Source organism: Neopelma chrysocephalum, unplaced genomic scaffold, assembly GCF_003984885.1.
Source record: "Neopelma chrysocephalum unplaced genomic scaffold, ASM398488v2 Primary Assembly neopelma1_69, whole genome shotgun sequence".
NCBI lineage: Eukaryota > Metazoa > Chordata > Aves > Passeriformes > Pipridae > Neopelma > Neopelma chrysocephalum.
In genome coordinates this window covers 1,504,955-1,525,209 of record NW_020897729.1, presented here as the reverse complement: position 1 = coordinate 1,525,209, position 20,255 = coordinate 1,504,955, and the positions used below count along the sequence as shown (strand labels likewise).

General features: G+C 43.7%; 1 protein-coding gene across 6 annotated transcripts in view; it reads left to right on the top strand.

Moving 5' to 3' along the window:
- Positions 1 to 20,255, top strand: part of LPP (LIM domain containing preferred translocation partner in lipoma) — a 325,524-nt gene that overhangs the window by 104,660 nt on the left and 200,609 nt on the right. For all 6 annotated transcript variants that reach the window (XM_027685929.1, XM_027685925.1, XM_027685928.1 and 3 more), the window contains one exon: positions 17,560 to 17,761. In XM_027685929.1, the coding sequence (XP_027541730.1) occupies positions 17,569 to 17,761 (193 nt within the window). In that variant the 5' untranslated portion in view covers positions 17,560 to 17,568. The remainder of the gene's footprint in view (positions 1 to 17,559; positions 17,762 to 20,255) is intronic.

Genomic DNA, 20,255 nt, shown 5'->3' with positions numbered 1-20,255 from the left:
AGGTGAGGAAGAAATGGAAGGGAGAGGAACGGGGGAAGGAGGCAGCTGGTGTGTGAAGCGAAGAGCAGGAGAGATTTTGCTAATGGTGGTGCCTGTTGTGGACCACCAGGAAGCCTGGGAGAAGCTGTCATGTGAAGCCAGTCCCAAAAAGGCTCTTTCACAAACACAGCAGTGGCAGAGGGGTTGCCAGCAGTGAGGGCCACCAGCAAGACGTATGTGGGGGCATCACTTTTCAAACCATGTCTTTGTCACCTCCAACGAGCGAGTGCTGCCCTGTTGCCTCATCCCACAGAGGAACACTGGTTATTATTCAATTTTCATTTTAGACAAACCACATTGTTAGTGAGATGATTTTTCTTTTATTATCGTTAATGCAATGGATGGAAAAGGAGCTCTAACAGATGTATGATTAGCAGGGCATGAAATTAAAAATGTTTGTGTACAAGGAAAAAGGTTGTTTACTACCAAATTCCTCATTTGGAAATTAGCGATACTAAGATTGGCCATGCAGTTCTGCAGCAGGCCTGCAGCCCCTTTCCTTCCCTCCCCCAGCAGCATTGGCCGAAAAGTGTTACCTTTATTAAAAAAAGTAATAACACAACTGAAAAGGGAATACCTGCTTTTGGATGCAGATTATCCAAAGAGATTATTCTCCTGCTCTGGCACTGACTGTGTCAATTCAAAGAAATATTTTGACTGATGTTTAAGCTCATTGATTAGGATAAATTTAATATTTTGTATCAAAATTCATTTGGATGGAAAATAAGGTTCTGATTGAATAATTCTGAGTGTGAGTGTGTCTTCTTACCCCTTACCCACCCCTCCCGCCCCAGGTAATGAAATTTTTAGTTTGAGAAAATTATCTTTTTTTCTTAGGAGGTCTACCTGTGATGCACAATTCTCAGATACAGCTGCTCTTTCTGGATTTCCTTTAAATATCGTAGAAAGATAAATTATGCTAAGCTGGAAGGGAGCCATCAGTATCATCGAGTCCAACTCCTGGCCTTGTGCAGGACACCCCAAGAGTCACACCATGTGCCTGGGAGTATCTGGTGATGACTTTTGAGAGAGCCACCTTAAGAAATGTGCATCGGAAACACTTTATCTGTGTTACACTGTTGAGATAAGCCTGGTCCTACCTAGGACTGAACATTTCCTAGGTACGTTGAGTCTGTCACTATCTCATTCCAGTCATTTTGTCCTCTAAAACTGTTGTGGCCAAGTTCAAGGCTGGCACTGGTTGAAGTTTGGGCTACTCATGTGTCAAGTTTCACCTGAGTGAGTGTTTGCAGGACCCACACCCGAGGTGTCGTCGTGATGGATTCTGCCTGCTGAGCCTGGATGGCACTGAGCAGAAAATAGGAAGAGGGATAAAAGATTGTTCCTGCGCTCTGGGAACAATTGAGACAGAAAATTGCTTCCATGATTTCTTCACTTTTCCACAGAGGGTAATCAGCCTGTGTAATTCTCTGCCACAGGAAATACCGCCTGAATCTGTTACCCAAAGACAGCAAGCAAAATTCAGATAACGGCCTGAATACCAGAGGTGCTGCAGAGCAGAGACTGTCCCTTAGTCAGGGTTTTTTTAGTGTAGTGGCTGCTGTGTATGTCATGGGATGTCACAGTGGTGCAACTAATATGACAGATAATTGAGTAATTGCTTAGATACTCGGCACGTTCTGGTACACAGTTTGACTTTGGTGCCCTAAACAAGGAGACAAGTTTGTATGCTGAGGCTGTAGATGAAGTTTTGCTTAGTGTGATGCTCGGGTTATACCCCTGAGATTGTGGGGGAGGTTAGAGCAATTCCAGTGGGGTGATGGATATCCAGTAACTTCAGTCCTGCTCTTGGCTCATTTTTAATCTTTGCTTCATAAAGGTAAGCAAATCACAATTTCTGCACCTTTATTTGTTAGTCTGGAGGATGGGGCAGCACTTAGGCTACTTGGCAGGGATTTGTGTTAAGTTTCTAACAAGGCCTCTCAGACGTGTTTTATTCCAAATTTTAGAGGAAATTATTTAAATTTTTTACTTAAGTGAGAATGGTTGTAGCCAAATCATTGCACAAGCATTATACCTGCTGGGCACTGATATTTGATTCCTGAATTTCCATTAGCAGGTCATACTGGGCCAAAGAATCTTGAACCGCTAGAATAGAAGAGAATAAAACAGAATGGAGTTGGTGTTTGGTTATGGGCTCTGGATGTCATTGTTCCTGACTGTTCATCTGGCTAATGTTTGCTTTTGTGTAGTATTTGTCTGTGTCTGTGCTTCTGTGCACATGGGGAAAAGGAGGACAAATATCACTGGGGTGGATTAGCATTAAAAAATAGTTAACTGATCAAAGCCATAAAGCTTGTCCAAGTGAATTCTTCAGAGAAATAGTTTTGAATTTCCCAAGCAGCCGCAGGCCATAAAAGCAAAGCGCTATCATTCAGAGATGCAAAAAATCCCATTCTGTTGGCGTGCTGGACCTATTTGTTCCTTTTTAGGAGGGGATTCAAAATGTTTTCTTAATTTTCTTCTGAACAGCTCACTGCTATCCATCATGAGCTTTTGCCAGCTCTGCTCCCCCTCTGTTTTAACCCTCCAGTGAAATCTGTATATCCATACTTAGCATTTTGGATGCCTTTTGGTTCTGTGCACTTTGCGGTGGGATAGCCCTTACAGAGCATGTCTTGTCTCTGAGCTCAGTGTTGTAAAGAAAGGGATAAATGTTGTCCCCAGTGTCTGGATGGAGGTGACAGGGAAAGCAGGATGCAGATGGAGAGTGATGCCTGAAGGGATGGCAGGGGAGCCCTTTTCCTGATGCCATGTTCTGTCTTGTTACTGGTCGTGCCCCAGCAGGAGCACCAGCCCCACCAGGTCTGCAGAGCAGGTGGGGCAAAGCGGGAGGGAATTGCATTTCTCTCGCATGGAGGAGAGAAAGCAAAGCACGTTGTTCGACTGCTCAAAGTTATTGAAGCCTCATTATTGAAGGTTAAGCAACCAGCCTCTGGGAATTGGGCACATAAATTTGCTTTATGCTTATGAAAGTCTCTCTTTCATAGTGTTTTGCTTTGTCGCTTCTTAAGATGTACAAAAGAATGAAATGCTGGTGTATGGTCCATAGACAGAGTGTTTGGATAGCACGGTCATTAGTAGGAATGAAAATTATACCACGGTGGATCAGAGCTTGCCAAGAAAAAAAGAAAGAAAAAACTCTCAGAAGACATGAAGTGCTTTGTAGCTGGAAGTGCCTGTTGCCCTGCAAGAACTCAGCTGTCCTTTTCAGTCCCAGTCTTCTCTTATTGAAAATATTTTACTGCCTAATACCTACTAGCTTTTTAATACTGCCTAATTGTATGCACACCCCCCCAAAAGAAAGCCACACATATTTTTCTGCTCTTGTAAATGTTCAGCTTTAGGGCCCCCAGGGAGGGTGTTAATGGCCGTGTCCCGGCCGCCTTTCAGGCAGAGAATTCCACTTTTACTTCCCTTGTGAAACTTGGAGTCTCATTCTCCAGATAACCAAATTTTAACCACATTTACAATGTGTGTGTATATATATATAAATTTTTTCTTATGGTGAGTCCTAAGTGTATTCTCCTAGAAACTGAGGTCATCTTTGTAACAGGTGGGCAGTGCATGGAGGGCAAAGCTGTGTCTGAGGGACAGGCCTGTAGCTTTTGAAAAGGGATTAGATGCTTGCACAAGTGTGGGCATGACATTTGTCTGTTCCTTGTATACGCCTCCTGTGCTTGGTTTCTGTGGTAGAGCAGAGGTGATTTACCCACATAGCAGGGCCATTTGCTACAGTGAAGTCATCATTGTTCAGTTACTAAAGCAATATACAGGCACATCCATATACAGGGTAGTGCAAAGTCACTGGGAAGCTCATCTTTCTCCTGCAAGATTGTACTTTGGCCTCTTGTATAGGCTATATCCTACCCTCAGATGGGAGCAGTGCTCAGCTACTGATAATATGAGGAGAAATTGCATCTGAAGCTGAGGGCCCTTCTGCTCAGGGAAGCTATTGCGAAACAAAGCCAGGGTGTGAATTTAAAGTGCAATAGCTGTTCCGAGCGTACTTCTCATGTGGGCAGTCTTATTCTGCTCTGAGAGGGCCTTTGTGCAGTTCTGCTTCATCCAGTGCCAAAGGCACTCTCAGTGCAGAAAGAAGAATGCCCACACAGGGAGCGGATAGCTTTTCCAGGCTATTTCACCATGCTGAGGAGTCCCAGGAGATGCCATGTTTTTATGTCCCTATGAATGTTGCAGGAGCTTACCCTTCATTCAGCTCACCCTTCCACCCGAGCTTTCAAGGAGATGTGTTTTGTGATGTGTGTGTGGTGGAGTTGTGTCTTCGGGACCCTACTGGGTGCAGCTTGCATCACTCGTTTGCCTGAAGTTCTGGGGCTGATCTCTGGGATCCCTGAGGTCTTGGTCTTCTCTGGATGTTGCTGGTGTTGCTGTTTGGCATTCTGCATCAGTGCCATCGCTTCTCGTGGTGTGTCCAAGCTGCTGAAAAGAACTCCTGTGAGAACATGTCTATGTTCGTGTCTTGTTCCTTTTCATATGAAATTGTCAAGCAAACCTGTGCATTGGGTATGATCGTTATCTGAATACTGTTGAACAGGGAAAAAAAAAGCCCATCTGTTCTACAAAGAGGCAGTGTAAAGAGCAGGCTCTGTGACTAAATAAATTCACATCTGTTTAGCAGAACCATCAAATGGCAAGCAGAGGGGCCTAATGTGAATCACATGTTTAAACCACAAGTATGAGTGAGATGAGCTGCAAAAGAGAGAGCCTGGAAGTGTTGATCCATGTGAGCAACTGTTGGTTTCTCTCCTTATTCTTTCCCTCTACGAGTTTCCTGAGCAAATGCTGTAAAATCAAAAAATCAGGGGTGTGCAAATGTCTATGCCTATATGTGTGCATGAGTTTGTATTCCTTGCATGATTAAATGACTTTCCTACATCATCCTGAGCCATTGGATCATAACTTCAATTGGAAGGGCACTGGATGGGGGTGGGGCTGCAGAGAAGGGAGAGCAGGGCTGACGTGAAGAGAGCAGGTTGTCTAGTGATGTGAAGGTGCTTCACAAAAAAAATGGCCCTGGGGTAGCTTGTTTTAAAAAGGGACTTGACTTGGAAGTGATTCCTTAGGATATCCCTCCAGCAGTGTCATCTCAAGGAAGCTGACGGAGCAATCTAAAAGCTTCAAAGCATAGGTTATGCCTTCATGTGCTCAAGCTAATTTCAAAATAGGTATCTGTGTACCAGTCCTAACAGACTGCATCTTTCCATGGATCAATGTAATTTGTTGCTTAGGTTTTCCCCTTAGTGTTTTAAGCCCTGCAGAAACAAAGGGCAGCTCAAGTTTCTGTATTGGTTGCATTTGCTGTTTATTTCTTTTTTGTGTGCCAAGAACACGTCAATACAATTTCAAAACTTAGTATTTTTTGTGACTTAAGGCAGCAGTTTATAACTTAAAAACATGAAAGCTTTGGGGATGTACATACCACTCAGGTGCCTCAGTTAAGGTTCTTTGGCTGGTCTCCATAGCCCCTTGAAGTGTCCATGCAGAGGAGCAAGCATCTTCTCTCCCACAGGATCTCATGAAAAGAAACATGCAATAATTTTAATCTCAAATAGTTTCTTGTTGCTGTCTTGCCTTTTGTCCTAGATATTCTGCAGTAAACGAGGCCAAACTTGTGGGAGCAGAGTGATGGAAGATAGGCTGTTAGACCTGATTTGCACAGATTCTGATCTCCTGCAGCTCAGTCTGCTCTCTTTAGCTGACAGAGAGCTGTGCTCATACAGCTCACCTGGGATGTGAGCTCTGCAGGAGTGCACTGGAGGTAATGAAGCACTTAAGGGCTGACGTGGTTGAAGGTCCCCAAGGAATGATTAAGGTGTTGGCAGCTGTGTTACTTTGAAAGAGAAATATGTGCGTTACACAGCAAAGGCATGCTGAAATGCCTTTCAGATGCTTAGTTGTGTGTGGGAACATGCTTTGCCTTAGACCTGTGAGATAGCAGTAGCAACTATTGAAGGGCACTTGATAAATGGAGCTGTGTGTGTGCTTACCAGCTGCACGGCCCAGCTGCCTGCCCGAGCATAGCTCAAAAACAAGTGGTTGCCAGCAGTGGCTAAAATGCAGCAGCATGTAACTATCTCTAGATACATTAAAAGTTTGGTTCTTCCTTCCCTCCCAAAGTTCCCTCTGCTCATGATTCATTTCCCCTCTTCCACCACCCGCCACCAGTCTCTTCTGTGAAGGTGCAGTGAGAAGGTAAAAGAGTGTTGTAATGTTTTCCTAGAGACTGTCAGGTTTGAGCTGTTTCACATCTAGGGAACTGATGTGGCCAGTCTAGTATGAAAACTCCTTTGTTACAAGAAAACTTCCTACTGATTTCTGGAAAGGGGAACAAATGATTAGTTTGGGTGGTCAAAACCAGAAGACACTAATGTGATGGTGGTGGAGCAACTGAAGTCAGCTTTTTAATATGATGAGCTTGTTTAGCAAACTTGCAAAGCCAGTGTGGATGCCTGGCTGGATTTACTTTCTAGCACCGTGGTTTGCACTAGTTGGGGAATATCACCCAGAGCTTTGCATATCACTGTCCTTGAATGAACGGACACAGAGTTAAAAGGGAAGAGCAGCAGTTTCTTGGGTTGGTGCTTCGTGGTTTTACGAGTTTCAAAGTAGAATTGAAAATTAAATCTCAAACACTTGTCTTCTGTCGCAAGTTTCTATTCAGAGAAGAACTAATGTTCTACGGTTACTAAACCAGAGATTTATCTTGATGTGCTCCAGAGTGTCATGGTGTGCTTTGCCTTTGCTTTTAGTATTCTTCTTCACCCATTTCCCTGTGCTTCCAGAACCGCCCTCTTTGAATAGATATCTTCTCAATGAGCTCTAAGTAGTGTTTTTTGCAAATAGCATAGAGGTAGCTAATATCACCCTGTGACCTACCCCACATCCTGTGTGGCCATGGACATTGTGGAGCTCCTCCAGCTTAGGCACTATCTCAAATTATGCCTTTTATTCTCCTTTATTTCTTGAAAAGGGCCGGAGAAGGCTGCGAACACCCAGTCAAATATGAGTCCAGTGTGTCCTGTCATTGCCAGTAAAGCAAACTGGATATGGGGCTGCTTCAGGGGGAGCTTGGACAATAGATTGAGATGAGTTATTGTGCACCTTTACTCCCTGCTGTTGAGGCTGTTAACCGTCAAGGAGGCTGTCTTACATCCACCAGTTGAAGTGGGATGTTGAAGAGCTGGAGAGGGTCCAGAGGAGGGTCGGTCAGGGACCTAGAGCACATGGCCTACAAGATGAGGCTGAGTGCTTTGGCTCCTATCTCTCATAGAATGGAGGCAAAGGAGTGATCCAATGGCAGCCTGTGACTGCTGCCAGGGGCATTGTGAAGATGACAGAGCCAAGTGCTTCTGTCCAGATGGCAAAATGAAGTGCCATGGACATGCATAATAGATTGGGAGATGCAGTTGGAGAGCTGGAAAAACATTTTCATTGGGAAAGTAGTGTAACACTTGAACAAATCACCAGGTATCAGGGAATTCTTCATTTTGGAGGTTTTCAAGGACAAAGCCACAGCAAGCCTTATCTAGCATTGGTGGTAGTCCAGTGTCCTGCTAAAAGCAGGACTTGGTACCCTGCAGAGATCCTCTTTCTTTCCTGACAGTACTGCAGGCTTTTAGCTTCTTAAAGGAGGAAGCACTTAAATCTTTATTTTTGCTTCGTGTTGCAGAAGGGAGACAAGATGACACTGGTGTGCTCATGTCTTGATGATGTCAAATCACCTGTTGTCGTGAAACTCGGAGAACTGTAGTCTTTTTTCTGGCTGTTTATACAAAGGGCTTTGTGTACTTACTTCCTTTCCTACAGTTTTATGCACTCAAATATCTTGCTTCTATTAGCAATCTCTTCACAGCATCAGTTCCCAGTAATCTGGCAGCAATCACTCTTCTGTGTGTTAGGATACAAGATTTCCCATAGGAAAAAAGGCTATTTCCCCTGATTATTTGCAAGGTGCCATGGGCTGAGCTGTCAAAAGTGAGACACAGGTTGGTGAAGTGCTCTAGAAGAAGAAGTCATCCAGGGATTTGTTGTACTTGAAACTGTGACTTCCAGGATAGCTTGGGGTCTGGGGCAGGAAGAGTTAAGTGGACCAGGTGGGAAGAAAAGAATGAGGGATCAAAGATTTTGATCCTGGACACAGTTCCTGTCCATGACTTGATTTAATTGCTTGGTTTTTAGGCATTAAAAAGTTTCAAAGTCTGGATTGTACTGCCAGCTCTTTGAGGTGTCACAAGAAGTGTATGATGGCACTGGGCCTGCATGTGCTTCCTTCCTGAGTAGGGTCCGTGCTGTGCCCGTGTTCTGGGCTGCAGCTCCTTTTCCATTCACAGAAACCCTCTTTACGGCTTGGGGTTCAGAGTGCCAATAGCAGATATGTTTTCTTCCAGGGACAACAGCAACTGACTCTTCCTGCAACCACAACTAGTTTAGAAGAGCAGCAAAGTGCAGGGGACCCCGTAAAAATTGAAAACCCACCTACACCCACACTAGCCTTGCTTGGTAGGACCTCCAGCTCTGCACTGTTTCCTTGTTCACTCCATCAGTTTCCCACTGAGCTCAGATCCCTGCTATCTCTCTCCAGGCTGAGACACACACACGCACACAGAGAGCACTCTGCAAAGCTAATACAATTATCTGTGTGTGTCAATATGCTGCCACGGTCCCATTCGGTCCCACTGGGGTTTTACTGGTATCTCATAGCTGACCTGAATGTTAGTTCTGCACAGTTCCTTTTTGTTTACAGCCAGCATCAGCATCCAAACTCCCTGAGCTTGCTCTAACAGCCTTAACCTTGCCATCTCTTGTTGTCCTGTTTGCTTTTCTCTTATGTGGGACTCCTGATAGGCCTGATTCCAGTGCGTCTGCATTGGTTGAGAAGTCCAGTCCCTTAATCGTTTTGTTTGATGGATAAGCTCTGTGTTGCTTGGCAATCCCTTGCTGAATTAGGAAGCCAAATACTGAGCTGTGCTATAGGCAAGACATTGAATATGGGCACAAAAGGAATAAAGGCAGCTTTTTTTGGCAAAGAGGTCTTGAAATAAATTGTATGCAGGAAAATAGTATTTGTGCAAGGGAGCTCATGGTCTGAGACTCCCAAAATAATCTTTCTGCATCATTTTACCTGTTTTTGCTGTCTCTATTAATATATTTCCTCTCTCATTTTATACACAAAATTCTGAAACATCCATCTCAAACTTTTCATTGTGGTGTAGCAACATCCTCACTGACTTGTAGGTCAGGTTATCAGGAAGAGAGACTTTAACAATTGGAAGAAATTTGTCTGGCTCAGAGCTGCCTCCTGGCTCAGCTCTTTAGGTTCAGCCATAAACTTTGCTGTATTTGAGTAAGCCAGCAGGTCTACCTCCTCCATGTAAATTGCCCTGGGGTTTGTTGTGACCACAAGTAGCTGAGTCTTTGGATTAATGTTTTATCCAATATGATTGTGTTTGGAGTAGCTGAGTATTGTCACAAGCCACAGAAGTCAGGAATCAGCTTGCTCTCTGGTGAAATTTTAATGCAGTCATTAGAGTTGTATTAGATTATATAGATCTATGTCTTTGCTTCAGTGCACATGGACCAGTCAAGTTCAATTTATTGGGATTTTAAAGCCTAGTTTGTCGTCGGACAGCAGGATGTGACGTGGCTGTAAGGGGAAGATCTCGTTCATCAGTTTTTATGTGTGTGTTTTGCAGCAGCAGTCAAATTCAAATCCCAAAATTCAAATCCCAAATCCAAAAACTACTAATGCAATTATACAGGGAAAGAAAAGTTTTATGTTTAGTTTGCTCTTCTACTTTTCTATTACCGAAGCTGATATAAGAGAAATGAGGTAAGGGGGGAAACTTAAACCTGACATCAACGTCTTGGTTGATATCGAGATTGTCCCAGCAGCAGGGTTTTGGTGTAAGAATTATGATGATATTGGGTTGGTGTCTGATGAACTATTTTCATGATGATATTAACCTGTGTCAAGCATCTTTGTGCCAGAGAGACTGTTCTTTACCATCACATCTTTGCAATCTCCACTATGGACTTGCTGTCTTCTGTTTATGTCTGAGTAATACTGTAGAAGTTGTAGTTACTTTAGTATGTACAACTGAAGTCATATCCCAAACTGGTGTAGATCTGCTGGCAAAAAAATGAAGTGTGAATGCAGCTGTGCTAGGGGAAAAAAAGGTTATTTTCCAAGTATTGGTTATTGACTTTCAAGAATGGGCGCAAACTCTGTCCCTTTCCAAACCATTGCAACTAGGGAATAAGGAATATATAATGTTGCATTGCCAGTAGGTGATAATGCTGGTGTATCTCAAGGGGGATACAGTAATTGCAAACCAGTTTGAGTACAGATAAAGTCCCAGCAGGAAGTCTGGGGTTTTAGAGTCACAGAATAGCATCATCCCCTCCAGGAATCTCTGGAGGTTGTCTGGGCCAACCTTACTCAAACCTTATTCAGGGTGAACTTTCAGTTTAAGTCAGGTCTTCTGGAAGATCCCATGGAAGTTTGATTGAACCTGTTAAAGCCAGAGTGAGACATTACCAGACTATATTCTTCGAGGAATAATTCAGCATAAGCAGTGCTCTAACTAGGTTTCTTTCTCCTTTAATTCCTCTGATTACATTAGTGATGTCCCACAGCAGGAAATAGGTAAATGCTCTCAACCCTATTTAACTGCAGAAGTGACTTTGATTTCATTTACTTTTTTATTTATTTTACTTTGAGGGAATTGGAATGAAGATAAAAATGCCTGCCTTATCCAGGCAATGAAAAGAAATTCTGAATCTGAGGGGAAGAGGCAGGGTTTGAGGGAGGAGCTTTTTTGGACTGGTTAATATTACAGGACTGAAATTTGGAGAGATGTTGTGCAGATCGGCAATGATTAAGAGAGTTCCAAAGGAATCCCAGTTTCCCAAATCACATAATTTCCCATACGATGTAAAATAGATGAGGATAAGTAGTACCATATGAGAAAGACATCCCAGGAGAGCTTGTGCTGAGTTTGTAAGTACCTATGGCACTTCCTATGTTTGGTTAAAAACCTCTAATGAGATCAGAATTTTGACATTGTATCCTCTTTTGAAGGCCACAAGAAGTAGGAGAGCTTCATGGCTAGAGATATCAGCCATAAATGGAGAAATAAATTCATTTAACGTTCAGAGGGGAACAGTGCCAAGAAAAAAAAGCAGCATTGGGAGTTTGTAAAGAGCAAATCTCTCTGGTCAGCCTCAGTTACTGCATTTGACTAATTAGTGGAGTGGAGGTGATGAGGACAAAGCGAAGAACTGTATTTTAGCAGGGCATTTGGGTTTGCTGTTTGGGGAATATTAGGCAGAAAAATTAAGACAAATCAGCTGAGAGACTTCCAGTCTTGTAGGTTGCACCTCTAACAGAAAGGGGCAATGAATGAGTGGCATGATTTTGTGTTCTGAAGGGTGTCCCTTTGGCTCACTTCTAGAGCTGACCTTTAAAACTCAGCTGAAAGGTGAAGTCAGAAGTTTTCACTTCGAGTTCTTTTACATGGATGAAAGAGAAGAGAGAGTGGGGAGGATGCAGTTTGCCTTTCTGCACGTCTCTTGTAAGCCCTTAGAGACAAACTCGGGTTATCTAGGGAAGGTGATGTCTGGATCGTGTGTCAGAGAAAAGCCCCAACGAAGCTTTCAGTCACATCTACTGTCAAGTATATCTGGTCAGTCCTTTGACCTTAGGAGTGATAGTTCACTGTGCATGGGTGATACTAAGGCAGAACATCACAGACCTACATCAAGCCAGTGAATTTAGGAAGGTGTGGGATGGAAGACAGAGCAGACTGTCTGGAAGCACAGACGGTTGTTGCTCGTTTTTTGTTAAACACTGTTGCTACCCACTATGAAGCATTAGCTTAATTAACTCAGGGACAAAATCTTCTGTCTTGATGAAGTCCATCAACATCCAAGGAGTATTTGGTCGATGTTATAAATACGAAAATGAAATGAAGATTTATTTGGGTACAGTCTAATCACGGAAAAGCGAGCTTGTCACAGAGATGAATATACTAACAATTTTAAAAGTAGACAAATTGGTGCTCTACCTTGTCATTGCTTATCTGATGTGAGGGTAAATTGACTTAGAACCCTTATTGCTTTACCTTTGCTTCTCAAAGGTGAATGACATCCTGTAATTAAAAGCAAAAACAAGCTCTTAACACCTACACATTAAAAAAAAAAAAAAGAGGGCAACATAAAAAAACCTTGTCAGGCTTTTATTACTGCTTGGTATTATCTTCTATTGATATTCCTGGTCTGACATTTTTAGATAATGCGGTCTCAGCTTGGGATTCGTGGATTCCAGTTCCTCTGCTGTGGTGTGTTCTTTCATGGTTAGAATTTGAACTTACAGCATTAAGATCATTCTAATGATAGAACCAGAACACACTGTTTTCCTTATTTATGCAGCGTGATTTCACTCTTTGCTCTTAATGTTATTTATCATGGTTAGTCTGGTCTTATCCTCTGCCTCCGAAAGTAGGTGATGACTAATGCTTCCAAGGAAGGAAGGATAACTGAACCTCAGGCATCCACAGCTGATTTCAGTCAGGTTTTTTTTTTTTTAATATTATTCATCATTTTACCCCTTCTATTTTAAGTTGCCATTCTTGAAAAAATGTTCTTACTCTATCATCCACCATTTCATAAAAGGTAGCTGGAAAATTGAAGAGAATTCAGAGTAAACATACATGAAAGAATCAAAAGAAGTCTGCCCTTTACAGGGAGTTTAATTGATACTTAATTTAAATGTTTTAATTTGATTTAACCAACGACCTGGCTGTGTTCTGAAAGGATCTGCATAAGTAAGAGAGACAGGTCTGTAATGCAGATGACAGGAGCATAACAAAATGCAATGGTTGGAAGCGGAGGTAGCTAAATTTGAAGCCAGACATACAGGAGAAGTTGTAATTATGGTGCTTAATTGCTTGTCCAAACAATTTACCTAATGCTGTGTTGGATTCTCCAACACTTGCATTGTTTCAGTTGAGGCTATGTGTGCTTCATAAATATTCTTTAGCTCAGCAGAAGCTTTGTGGGGCAGTAGTTGGGTACAGTTCAGTGCAGAAGGGCTGGTCGAGATGGTCAGTGAGAAAGGCTTTCAAAGCAGTGACGTAAAGAAGATTTAGGGGATTTTTTTTCTGGGATGGGGCAGTGAATTTGGGAAGTGGGTATTGCCAGAGTGGTCAGTGAGTAAGGACTCACAGGAAAAGCTTGTAGCAGTCAGATCAGGAACAGAGCTGTTATGAGTTACTGCTGACCAGGGATGGCTACGGGACAGTGGCAGGAAGAATTTCAGAAGGCTTCAGCCAAGACAGGGAGACATGGCACTGACGAGGAAGCAAAAGGTTGCTGACTCTCTGGGAGGTTTCCCAGGGACAGGGGCTCTGCTGACAAAGGTTTTTCCAACCTTGCTGTGTTAAATGTTGCATGGCTAGATTTATTCAGGTTTGCCAGGAAGGGGCTCATTGAATGCAAACCACACCTGAAGAATGATTTGCTTGGAGCAGAAATGTGGGGGCAGCTGTATATTTAACCTGTAGGTTAACTTTTCAGTGAAAAATAACTTTTTATGGAAGAAAATACCTCAAAAGTGAAAGGTGTGTTTGCTGGTGGGCCAGAAAAGCACTGCCATTATCTACTGGAGATTCTCATTCAAGTGCAGGAATCACAGTGACGCAGAGACAGTGACATAAGAGTAAGTTTGGAGTAAGGGGATTAGTTATAGGCCCAGGTTTCTCTGTGCTGTTTGATTACTTGCCTACATCACAAAATGTTTTGCTGCAAAGGAGCTTCTGCCTGAAAATAGGCAATATTGCAGGGAATGGAGAGGGAGCACTGATGGCTTTGTGTGAACTAGCCAGAGTTCTCCACCATGGAGAAGTCTGCAGAGAGGTGGGAGGCTGTGCCTCTCTCCAAGCCCCTGTCCCTTACATTCTTCTTTGCTTTTGGCCTTTTACCATCTGACAAAATGGGGGTAAAATAACAGTAAACCCAGAAGTTTAATTTCAGCTGTTAAAATGAGATTAATTCACTTTCTTTTTTTATGATCTTGCAGAGTAGTTAGGCTAAATTTAATTGAGGCTGGGAAGCTGGGGCTGGAACAGATGAGGAAAAGGGAACTTGCTGAAAACACTGTCAAGGCACAGATAGCAAAAACAAGTAACAGTAAATGCATAACAGAAAATGAAAGGGGGAGAAAGAGGAAGAGAAAAGGCTAGCAGGGAAACAATTAGAAAATACCACCACGGCCAAAACAAAGGCGTTAGAGGTTAGCTGAGAGGAAGCTGTGTGCCAGCTTACAGTCAGCAGCTGAGTTACTGCAGGGTGTTCCTCACACTCCCAAGCTGTCCATAGGAGCGTTCTGCTCCTTAAGCTCACTCACTGAAATTCTCATTGTCTTCAGCTGTCCTCAGTGCTGTGCAACCTGCCTGCTGAGGCAGACATTCTTGGTTTGTGCATCGTGCAACCCATCCTTGCCCTCAGCCTGGCAGACCATGAGAGCTCAGTGGGACCAAGGCATGCTGCCTGGGAGGTGGTTAAGGAACGTTCCAGAACAGGAATGGTGATGATCTAGTCAGTACTGGGATTTTTTTTTCCTTTTTTTCCTTTGAATCAGAATGGAGATAATGTCCAGGATCTGAGGGTGCTTCATGCAGCAGGATGCTCTTTTATATGAAATATCAAGCCAGAGGCTGAAAACCTGTTAGAATTAAACTCCAGGGTGCTTTTAGCAATGGGTAAGGTGCAGTTGTCTTTGCATGTAATAACTCTGAAGAGTGCAGACTTGTTCTGTTTTTTCTTTTAGGGTCGAGTGCCCTCATTGCTTTCTGATCTTAAAACCTAGATAGTTGCTTGAATTTTATTGCTGCTTTTACAGTTTTGAAGGATGTGGGAGGAGGAAGCATCAGTGTAGATGAATGTTACTGATGGAGTGACAGTCATTTTCTAGGTCCATCAGGGTTGGTGTTGGTAATGGGAAGTACCAGGCAGAGAGACCGTGGTTCCTGTGCCCTCAGCCTCCACCTGACATGGCTCGTTTGCTCTCCAGCCCTGTGGGGAGGACCTGCCTTTCACTTCTTGCTTTCAGAATGATGCTCTGCACTCTTACCATAGATTTGGATGATAGGCAGAGAGAGGAGGAAAGTCACATCCTTGCAGCTCAGCCTCGGATACTTGTCCACCTCCAGGCTGCCCCTGCCATGCTCCTGTCTGCCTCATTTCTAGCCAGCCTGTGTCTTTTTTTCACTGGTATTGGATTCCTAGTGCAGCTGGCTCACTTTCTAGTGGTAGGAATTGTCAAACTACTGTCTGCATGTCAAACAGTCAGACTGCATGGCCAGGAAGAGACAAAACTGTGGGGACTGATGTTTGGCACTTCCCAGTTCCTCTCTTGTGCAAGGAGTAGTGGAGGTGGAAGATGACTATAAATTGTCTACTTTCTGGTGTTGGGTCAGACATTGGGACTCAAAGTAGAAATTACTCCTGAAGTAGGAAACCTGTTACCTGGAGTAAATTTGTTGTGCTGGAATAAGCACTCGTGTATATCCATCAGTTTAAGCAGTCACTGCTGTTAACTGGAGGTTCTGTTCCTGCACTACCATGTGGAGACCTTGATCCTTTCCCCTGACTGTCTCAGCATTGCCAACAACAAATTGCTAGGACATGGTTATCCATACAGGAACCCACAGGAATACATTCTCTAGTTTATACCCAAGAGTCTTCATTTGCTGCCTTGATAAAAGGACTCAATGGAATTTGTTCCACCATGAAGCTTGTAGGTTGCAGCCAGGATAAGCTGGCAAAATACCTCTGCTCCTAATTCCTGAGAGCTTAGTCTTGACATTTCTAGTGATGTGTGAGCCCAAATTAGGAAATAAAAAAGGGAAACAATGTCCTTTCTGCTTTGTTTTCTCTAGGTAGACTTAAATATGATATCAGGTATGTCTTCTGCCTGCCTAAATGGTCTGTGTAATCCTGGGGGCTGGTTGAAGAGCTCAATGTTGCTTGTTTCTTGGAGAACCATGTGTGCATGGGAGTCTTAGCTGTGAGGCACTAGGGATATCCTCGAGTAGGCTGGGAGTGGCCCCTCCGAGGGGGTCTGCACCTGCCAAAAGGCCACCTTTCATCTTCCCCCTTTCTATTTCCCACCCTGCGCTCGGGTGACCGTTCACACCGATGCAGTCCTTGGTGATGTGCCAAGCAGAACTACAACTCTCTTGCAGCTCAGCCCCAGCAGATTGCATTTACTGCTGCAGTTAGATACCACCTTTGTGTGAATCCAGCAGCTCCTCTGCTTTGTCCTGTTGTACCCAGGTGGATGTGCCTTTCTGCCATGGCGGTCTGCTCATGTCTCCCAAGGTTTGGTGCTATCTCTTGCACTGATCTTTTTCCACGAGCAAAACAAATCTTTCCTGTTGGGATCACAGCTGCCTGCTGGCTTTGGTGGCCTTGAGGAGTTCTGACAGCAAAGCAGTGTGTGGGCAAAAGTGACAAGGTGCTCAAGAGCTCCAAAATTAGCATTAGCTTTAGCCTGTTTGGGGTCTTCATTTCTCCAACACTTGTCAAATCCAGCTCCATAGAATCATCTGATGGTACTGTAGGACTGTCATTGCTACCCAGCAAGTATAGTCTGTGTGCGGTGAAAAGCACTTGTTTATTGCAATGAACAGGATTTTTATGGGCAACATTTTCAGCAGCATCTGAGTCCAGTTCTCAAAAGTGATGTAGGCTTTTAAGAGGCCAAAGCCAAGATTTTCATAAATAAGTAATGATTTGGGCTGCCTCTGTTTTTTGTTACACAAGTCAAGATGTCTAAAAGCAGCCTGGTTGTCAGCGGTTGTGGGATCCTGGCATTTTTTCAAAATTGATATGCTTTTAAAATGTCTTAGGCTGGGCATTTAGCTGGGCATCAAGAATGATTAGCTGCTTTTGAAATCCTTTTTCTTAAAAGTCTGAATGAAAATCACTGGGGCATGGGGTCCTAAATGACATGTGAAAAAGTGCTAAAAGTGTATTTTGGAAGTGTCTGCCTATCTGTGACTAGACTTGTCCCCAGAGCACCTACACTGTTGTACTTTAATGTACTCACAAAAGCCTAATAGGGAAAGGCAAATACATCACTACTGTGCTGAGTGGGTGGTGGGATTGATGGGCTGCTTCAGGGTATCAGCCTATCTCTGCTCTGGTTTGAAGAGGAAAAAAAGCAATGCTTTTTGTAGGCACCAGCAATAAGCTAATCAGCAACTCTGACCTGTTGGGAAAAGAAAGACAAGTTTGTATGTAAAGTCCTATACATTAGGAGCAATATTGTGTGAAGTGAAGCATACACCAGTTAAACATATTAAAGGGTTTTGTAGGTTTAATTTCATAAACCAGCAGAATAGTAGGAATCCAACTGTTGTTTCCCCAGCCTAAATTCCTAATGCCCGTGTGACTTTTTGCCTCTCCTCTCAGATCTGAACCATGTCCCACCCGTCCTGGCTGCCACCCAAGAGTACCAATGAGCCTGTGGGTCATGTTACTGCAAGGATGGAGACCACCCACACCTTTGGGACTCCCAGCATCTCAGTGTCCACCCAGCAGACTCCAAAGAAGTTTGCACCTGTCGTTGCCCCCAAACCAAAGTACAATCCGTACAAGCAACCGGGAGGTGATGGTGAGTATTTATTTTTTTAGGAAGGAACCACAACTAATTCAGAGAAACTGGCTGCTAACACAGGCTGTTCCTGACTTGGTCTTTGTTGGTGAGTTTGTGGGAACCTCCCTGTTTCAGATCATTCATATCAAGAAGAATGTGACGGTATCTCCTACCCTTGCTCTGGCTGCCTACCCTTCTGAGAGGTGTAGGGCTGGGGGAGGACATGGGGACAAGTGTTTCTTGGTTTTAATTGGAAGCAGATGTCCCATGTCCAAGGATGATACTTTTGAAAGGATTTTGCTTGTTGGTCTCTGCTGGGATGTGATGATTCAAGGAGCTTGGGCTTGAACAACCCTTCTCAGTATTGATCTCTGGGAATATGGGTATAATTGGGGGTTGTAGGGCAAAAGTTTGGCAGAACGAATCTAGAAGTGCTTCCTCTCCAGCCTTCTGACTGGATTGTTTTATTCTTTTCCCTCTACTATGGAACACTCTTGAATATGAAATAATTCAAAGGATATTTGCATGACCATTGCAATAGCCTCTGGAGCTGTTATGTTAGCAAAACAAATGCCTGCCAGTCCCTGTGTGTTGGCCTTCTTCTACCTTCTGCTGTAAAAGTCCTCCTTTCTTCATGTGACTGAGCAGCAAGCGTGGGATTTGGGTTCCTGCCTTGTGGACACATGGGGGGAGGGAGTTCCCAGCATCAGGAGTGCATGGTTGGAAGCACCTCTGGGGTTTTCAACTGGAAACCTGCCAGTTGGAGCACCCAGGATGCCCCTGGCTGACATTGGAATGTGTGTGATGGAACCTTACTGCAGCAGAAACAAGGAGAAAGCCAAGGATTTTAGGAAAGAGTGGTAGCTGTCTTGGCAAGGCATGACTTTTCTGTTTGTGGTGATTTACTATGATTAGAAATGGGTGGAACACTCTTCCCCTCCTCCTCTGCAACCCTCCCTCAAAAGAAAAGCTCAGTTGTGTTAAAGAAAATTGCCCAAACAGCTTTTGTGTATGGTTTTGGATGCTCTACTTTGTTCCATCGTCACATTTTCCTCTTTTGTATTGAGTACAATAAGTTAAATATCATCTGTATATTTTTTCCTCTTACTGCTCTATCTTTTGTAAGTTGTATGCATTTTCAGGAAGACTACAGAATAATGGAAAGGAGAAATAGAAACAAAGCAGCACATTAAATCTTGCACTTGAGTGATTTTCTGAAGTGAAGGATAGCTTGTAGGAAAGTTGGAAAAGTCTGAGTGTTTTGGTTTTTTCCTCTGCCACTCTAATTTCAGAGAATTCAGAACAAAAAAAGAAAATGTGTTGGAGGGAGAAAAGCGAAGTCTTATGCACCTGTTCTGCTGCCTTCAGTAACAAAACTTAGCGAGAAATAGGAAGAGAAAGACATTTGGAATTTTAAAAGTAAGAAATAATCCACTTCTGAAATGCAGTGAAAATGTCACCTTCAAGTCAAGTGGAAATTCTTATTTTTCTGACTCTCTTGAAATTAAAAATAATAATGGAAAATAACCCTCTTTTTTTCCTAGGAAAACTGTTCTTGATCAGTCACTTATTTTTGGGTGAAAAAAGTCAGTATGTCTTAATTGTCAGTGCTTTAGTGATTGTGGGTCTGATTATATGTGACTCAGGAACATTATCACCTTCTAAAAATTCTGTGTTTCTTGGCATTTGGGGAAGGAGGCTTTCCCAAAGAGCACAGCAGGCACTGCAGGCTGAGAAGGGATGACAAGACACACAAACATTTCTGATGCAACCCTGTGTGTCTGGTCCCACAAAAAGTCAGGCATCCCTGGGTCTGTTGGAAACTGGGAAACAATCAGGAACTCGTAGGGAGACTTCGTCAGTGCCAGTCCCTTGCCTTGTCTGATGCTGGGCATTTGGGGATCCTGTCTTATCTGACAGGCCTGGAAGAGCTAAGGGTTGGCCAAGACCTGGTCAGAGACAGGCTTAGTGATGTGACAGCGTGCCTGCAGCTTAAGCTAATCCACTTTGAAAAGGTGACATGCTGCTGGTCGCTGTCAGCAGCCCGTGCAAAGCCATTACCCAGCCATATATAACCCTGAGAACATGAGGCTTCTGGGATCTGGCAGGCGAGAGCAGAGCAGTGAGAAATATTTAGCCCAATGTGCTTCACTCCCTTTCTATGGCTCCCTTCTCTCCTCCAGGCTTCCTAATTGTTTTTTCAATGACCTCCCTGCTTTTGCAGCAATAATTCATCCTGGGAGACAGCTCCATGCCCCGCTGGTTCCCTGCGTACAGGGGCACTGTGAGTAATTTTGCCTAAATTTGTTCTCTGTTGGTCACAGGTCTTTCCCATCTGGTTGGCTGTGAGTCTGTAGGTGGAGGAGCTGCAGGATCCCCTTGCACCCCAGTGTGTTTTCATCCCTTCTACCCTGCCAGAGCTGCTTTGCTGGAGGAACATGGGGTTTACCTGCTTCCTTTTGCCAGAGATGAGTGGGAGCAGCGGCGCCGCTCAGGGGAAGGGCTCTGATGG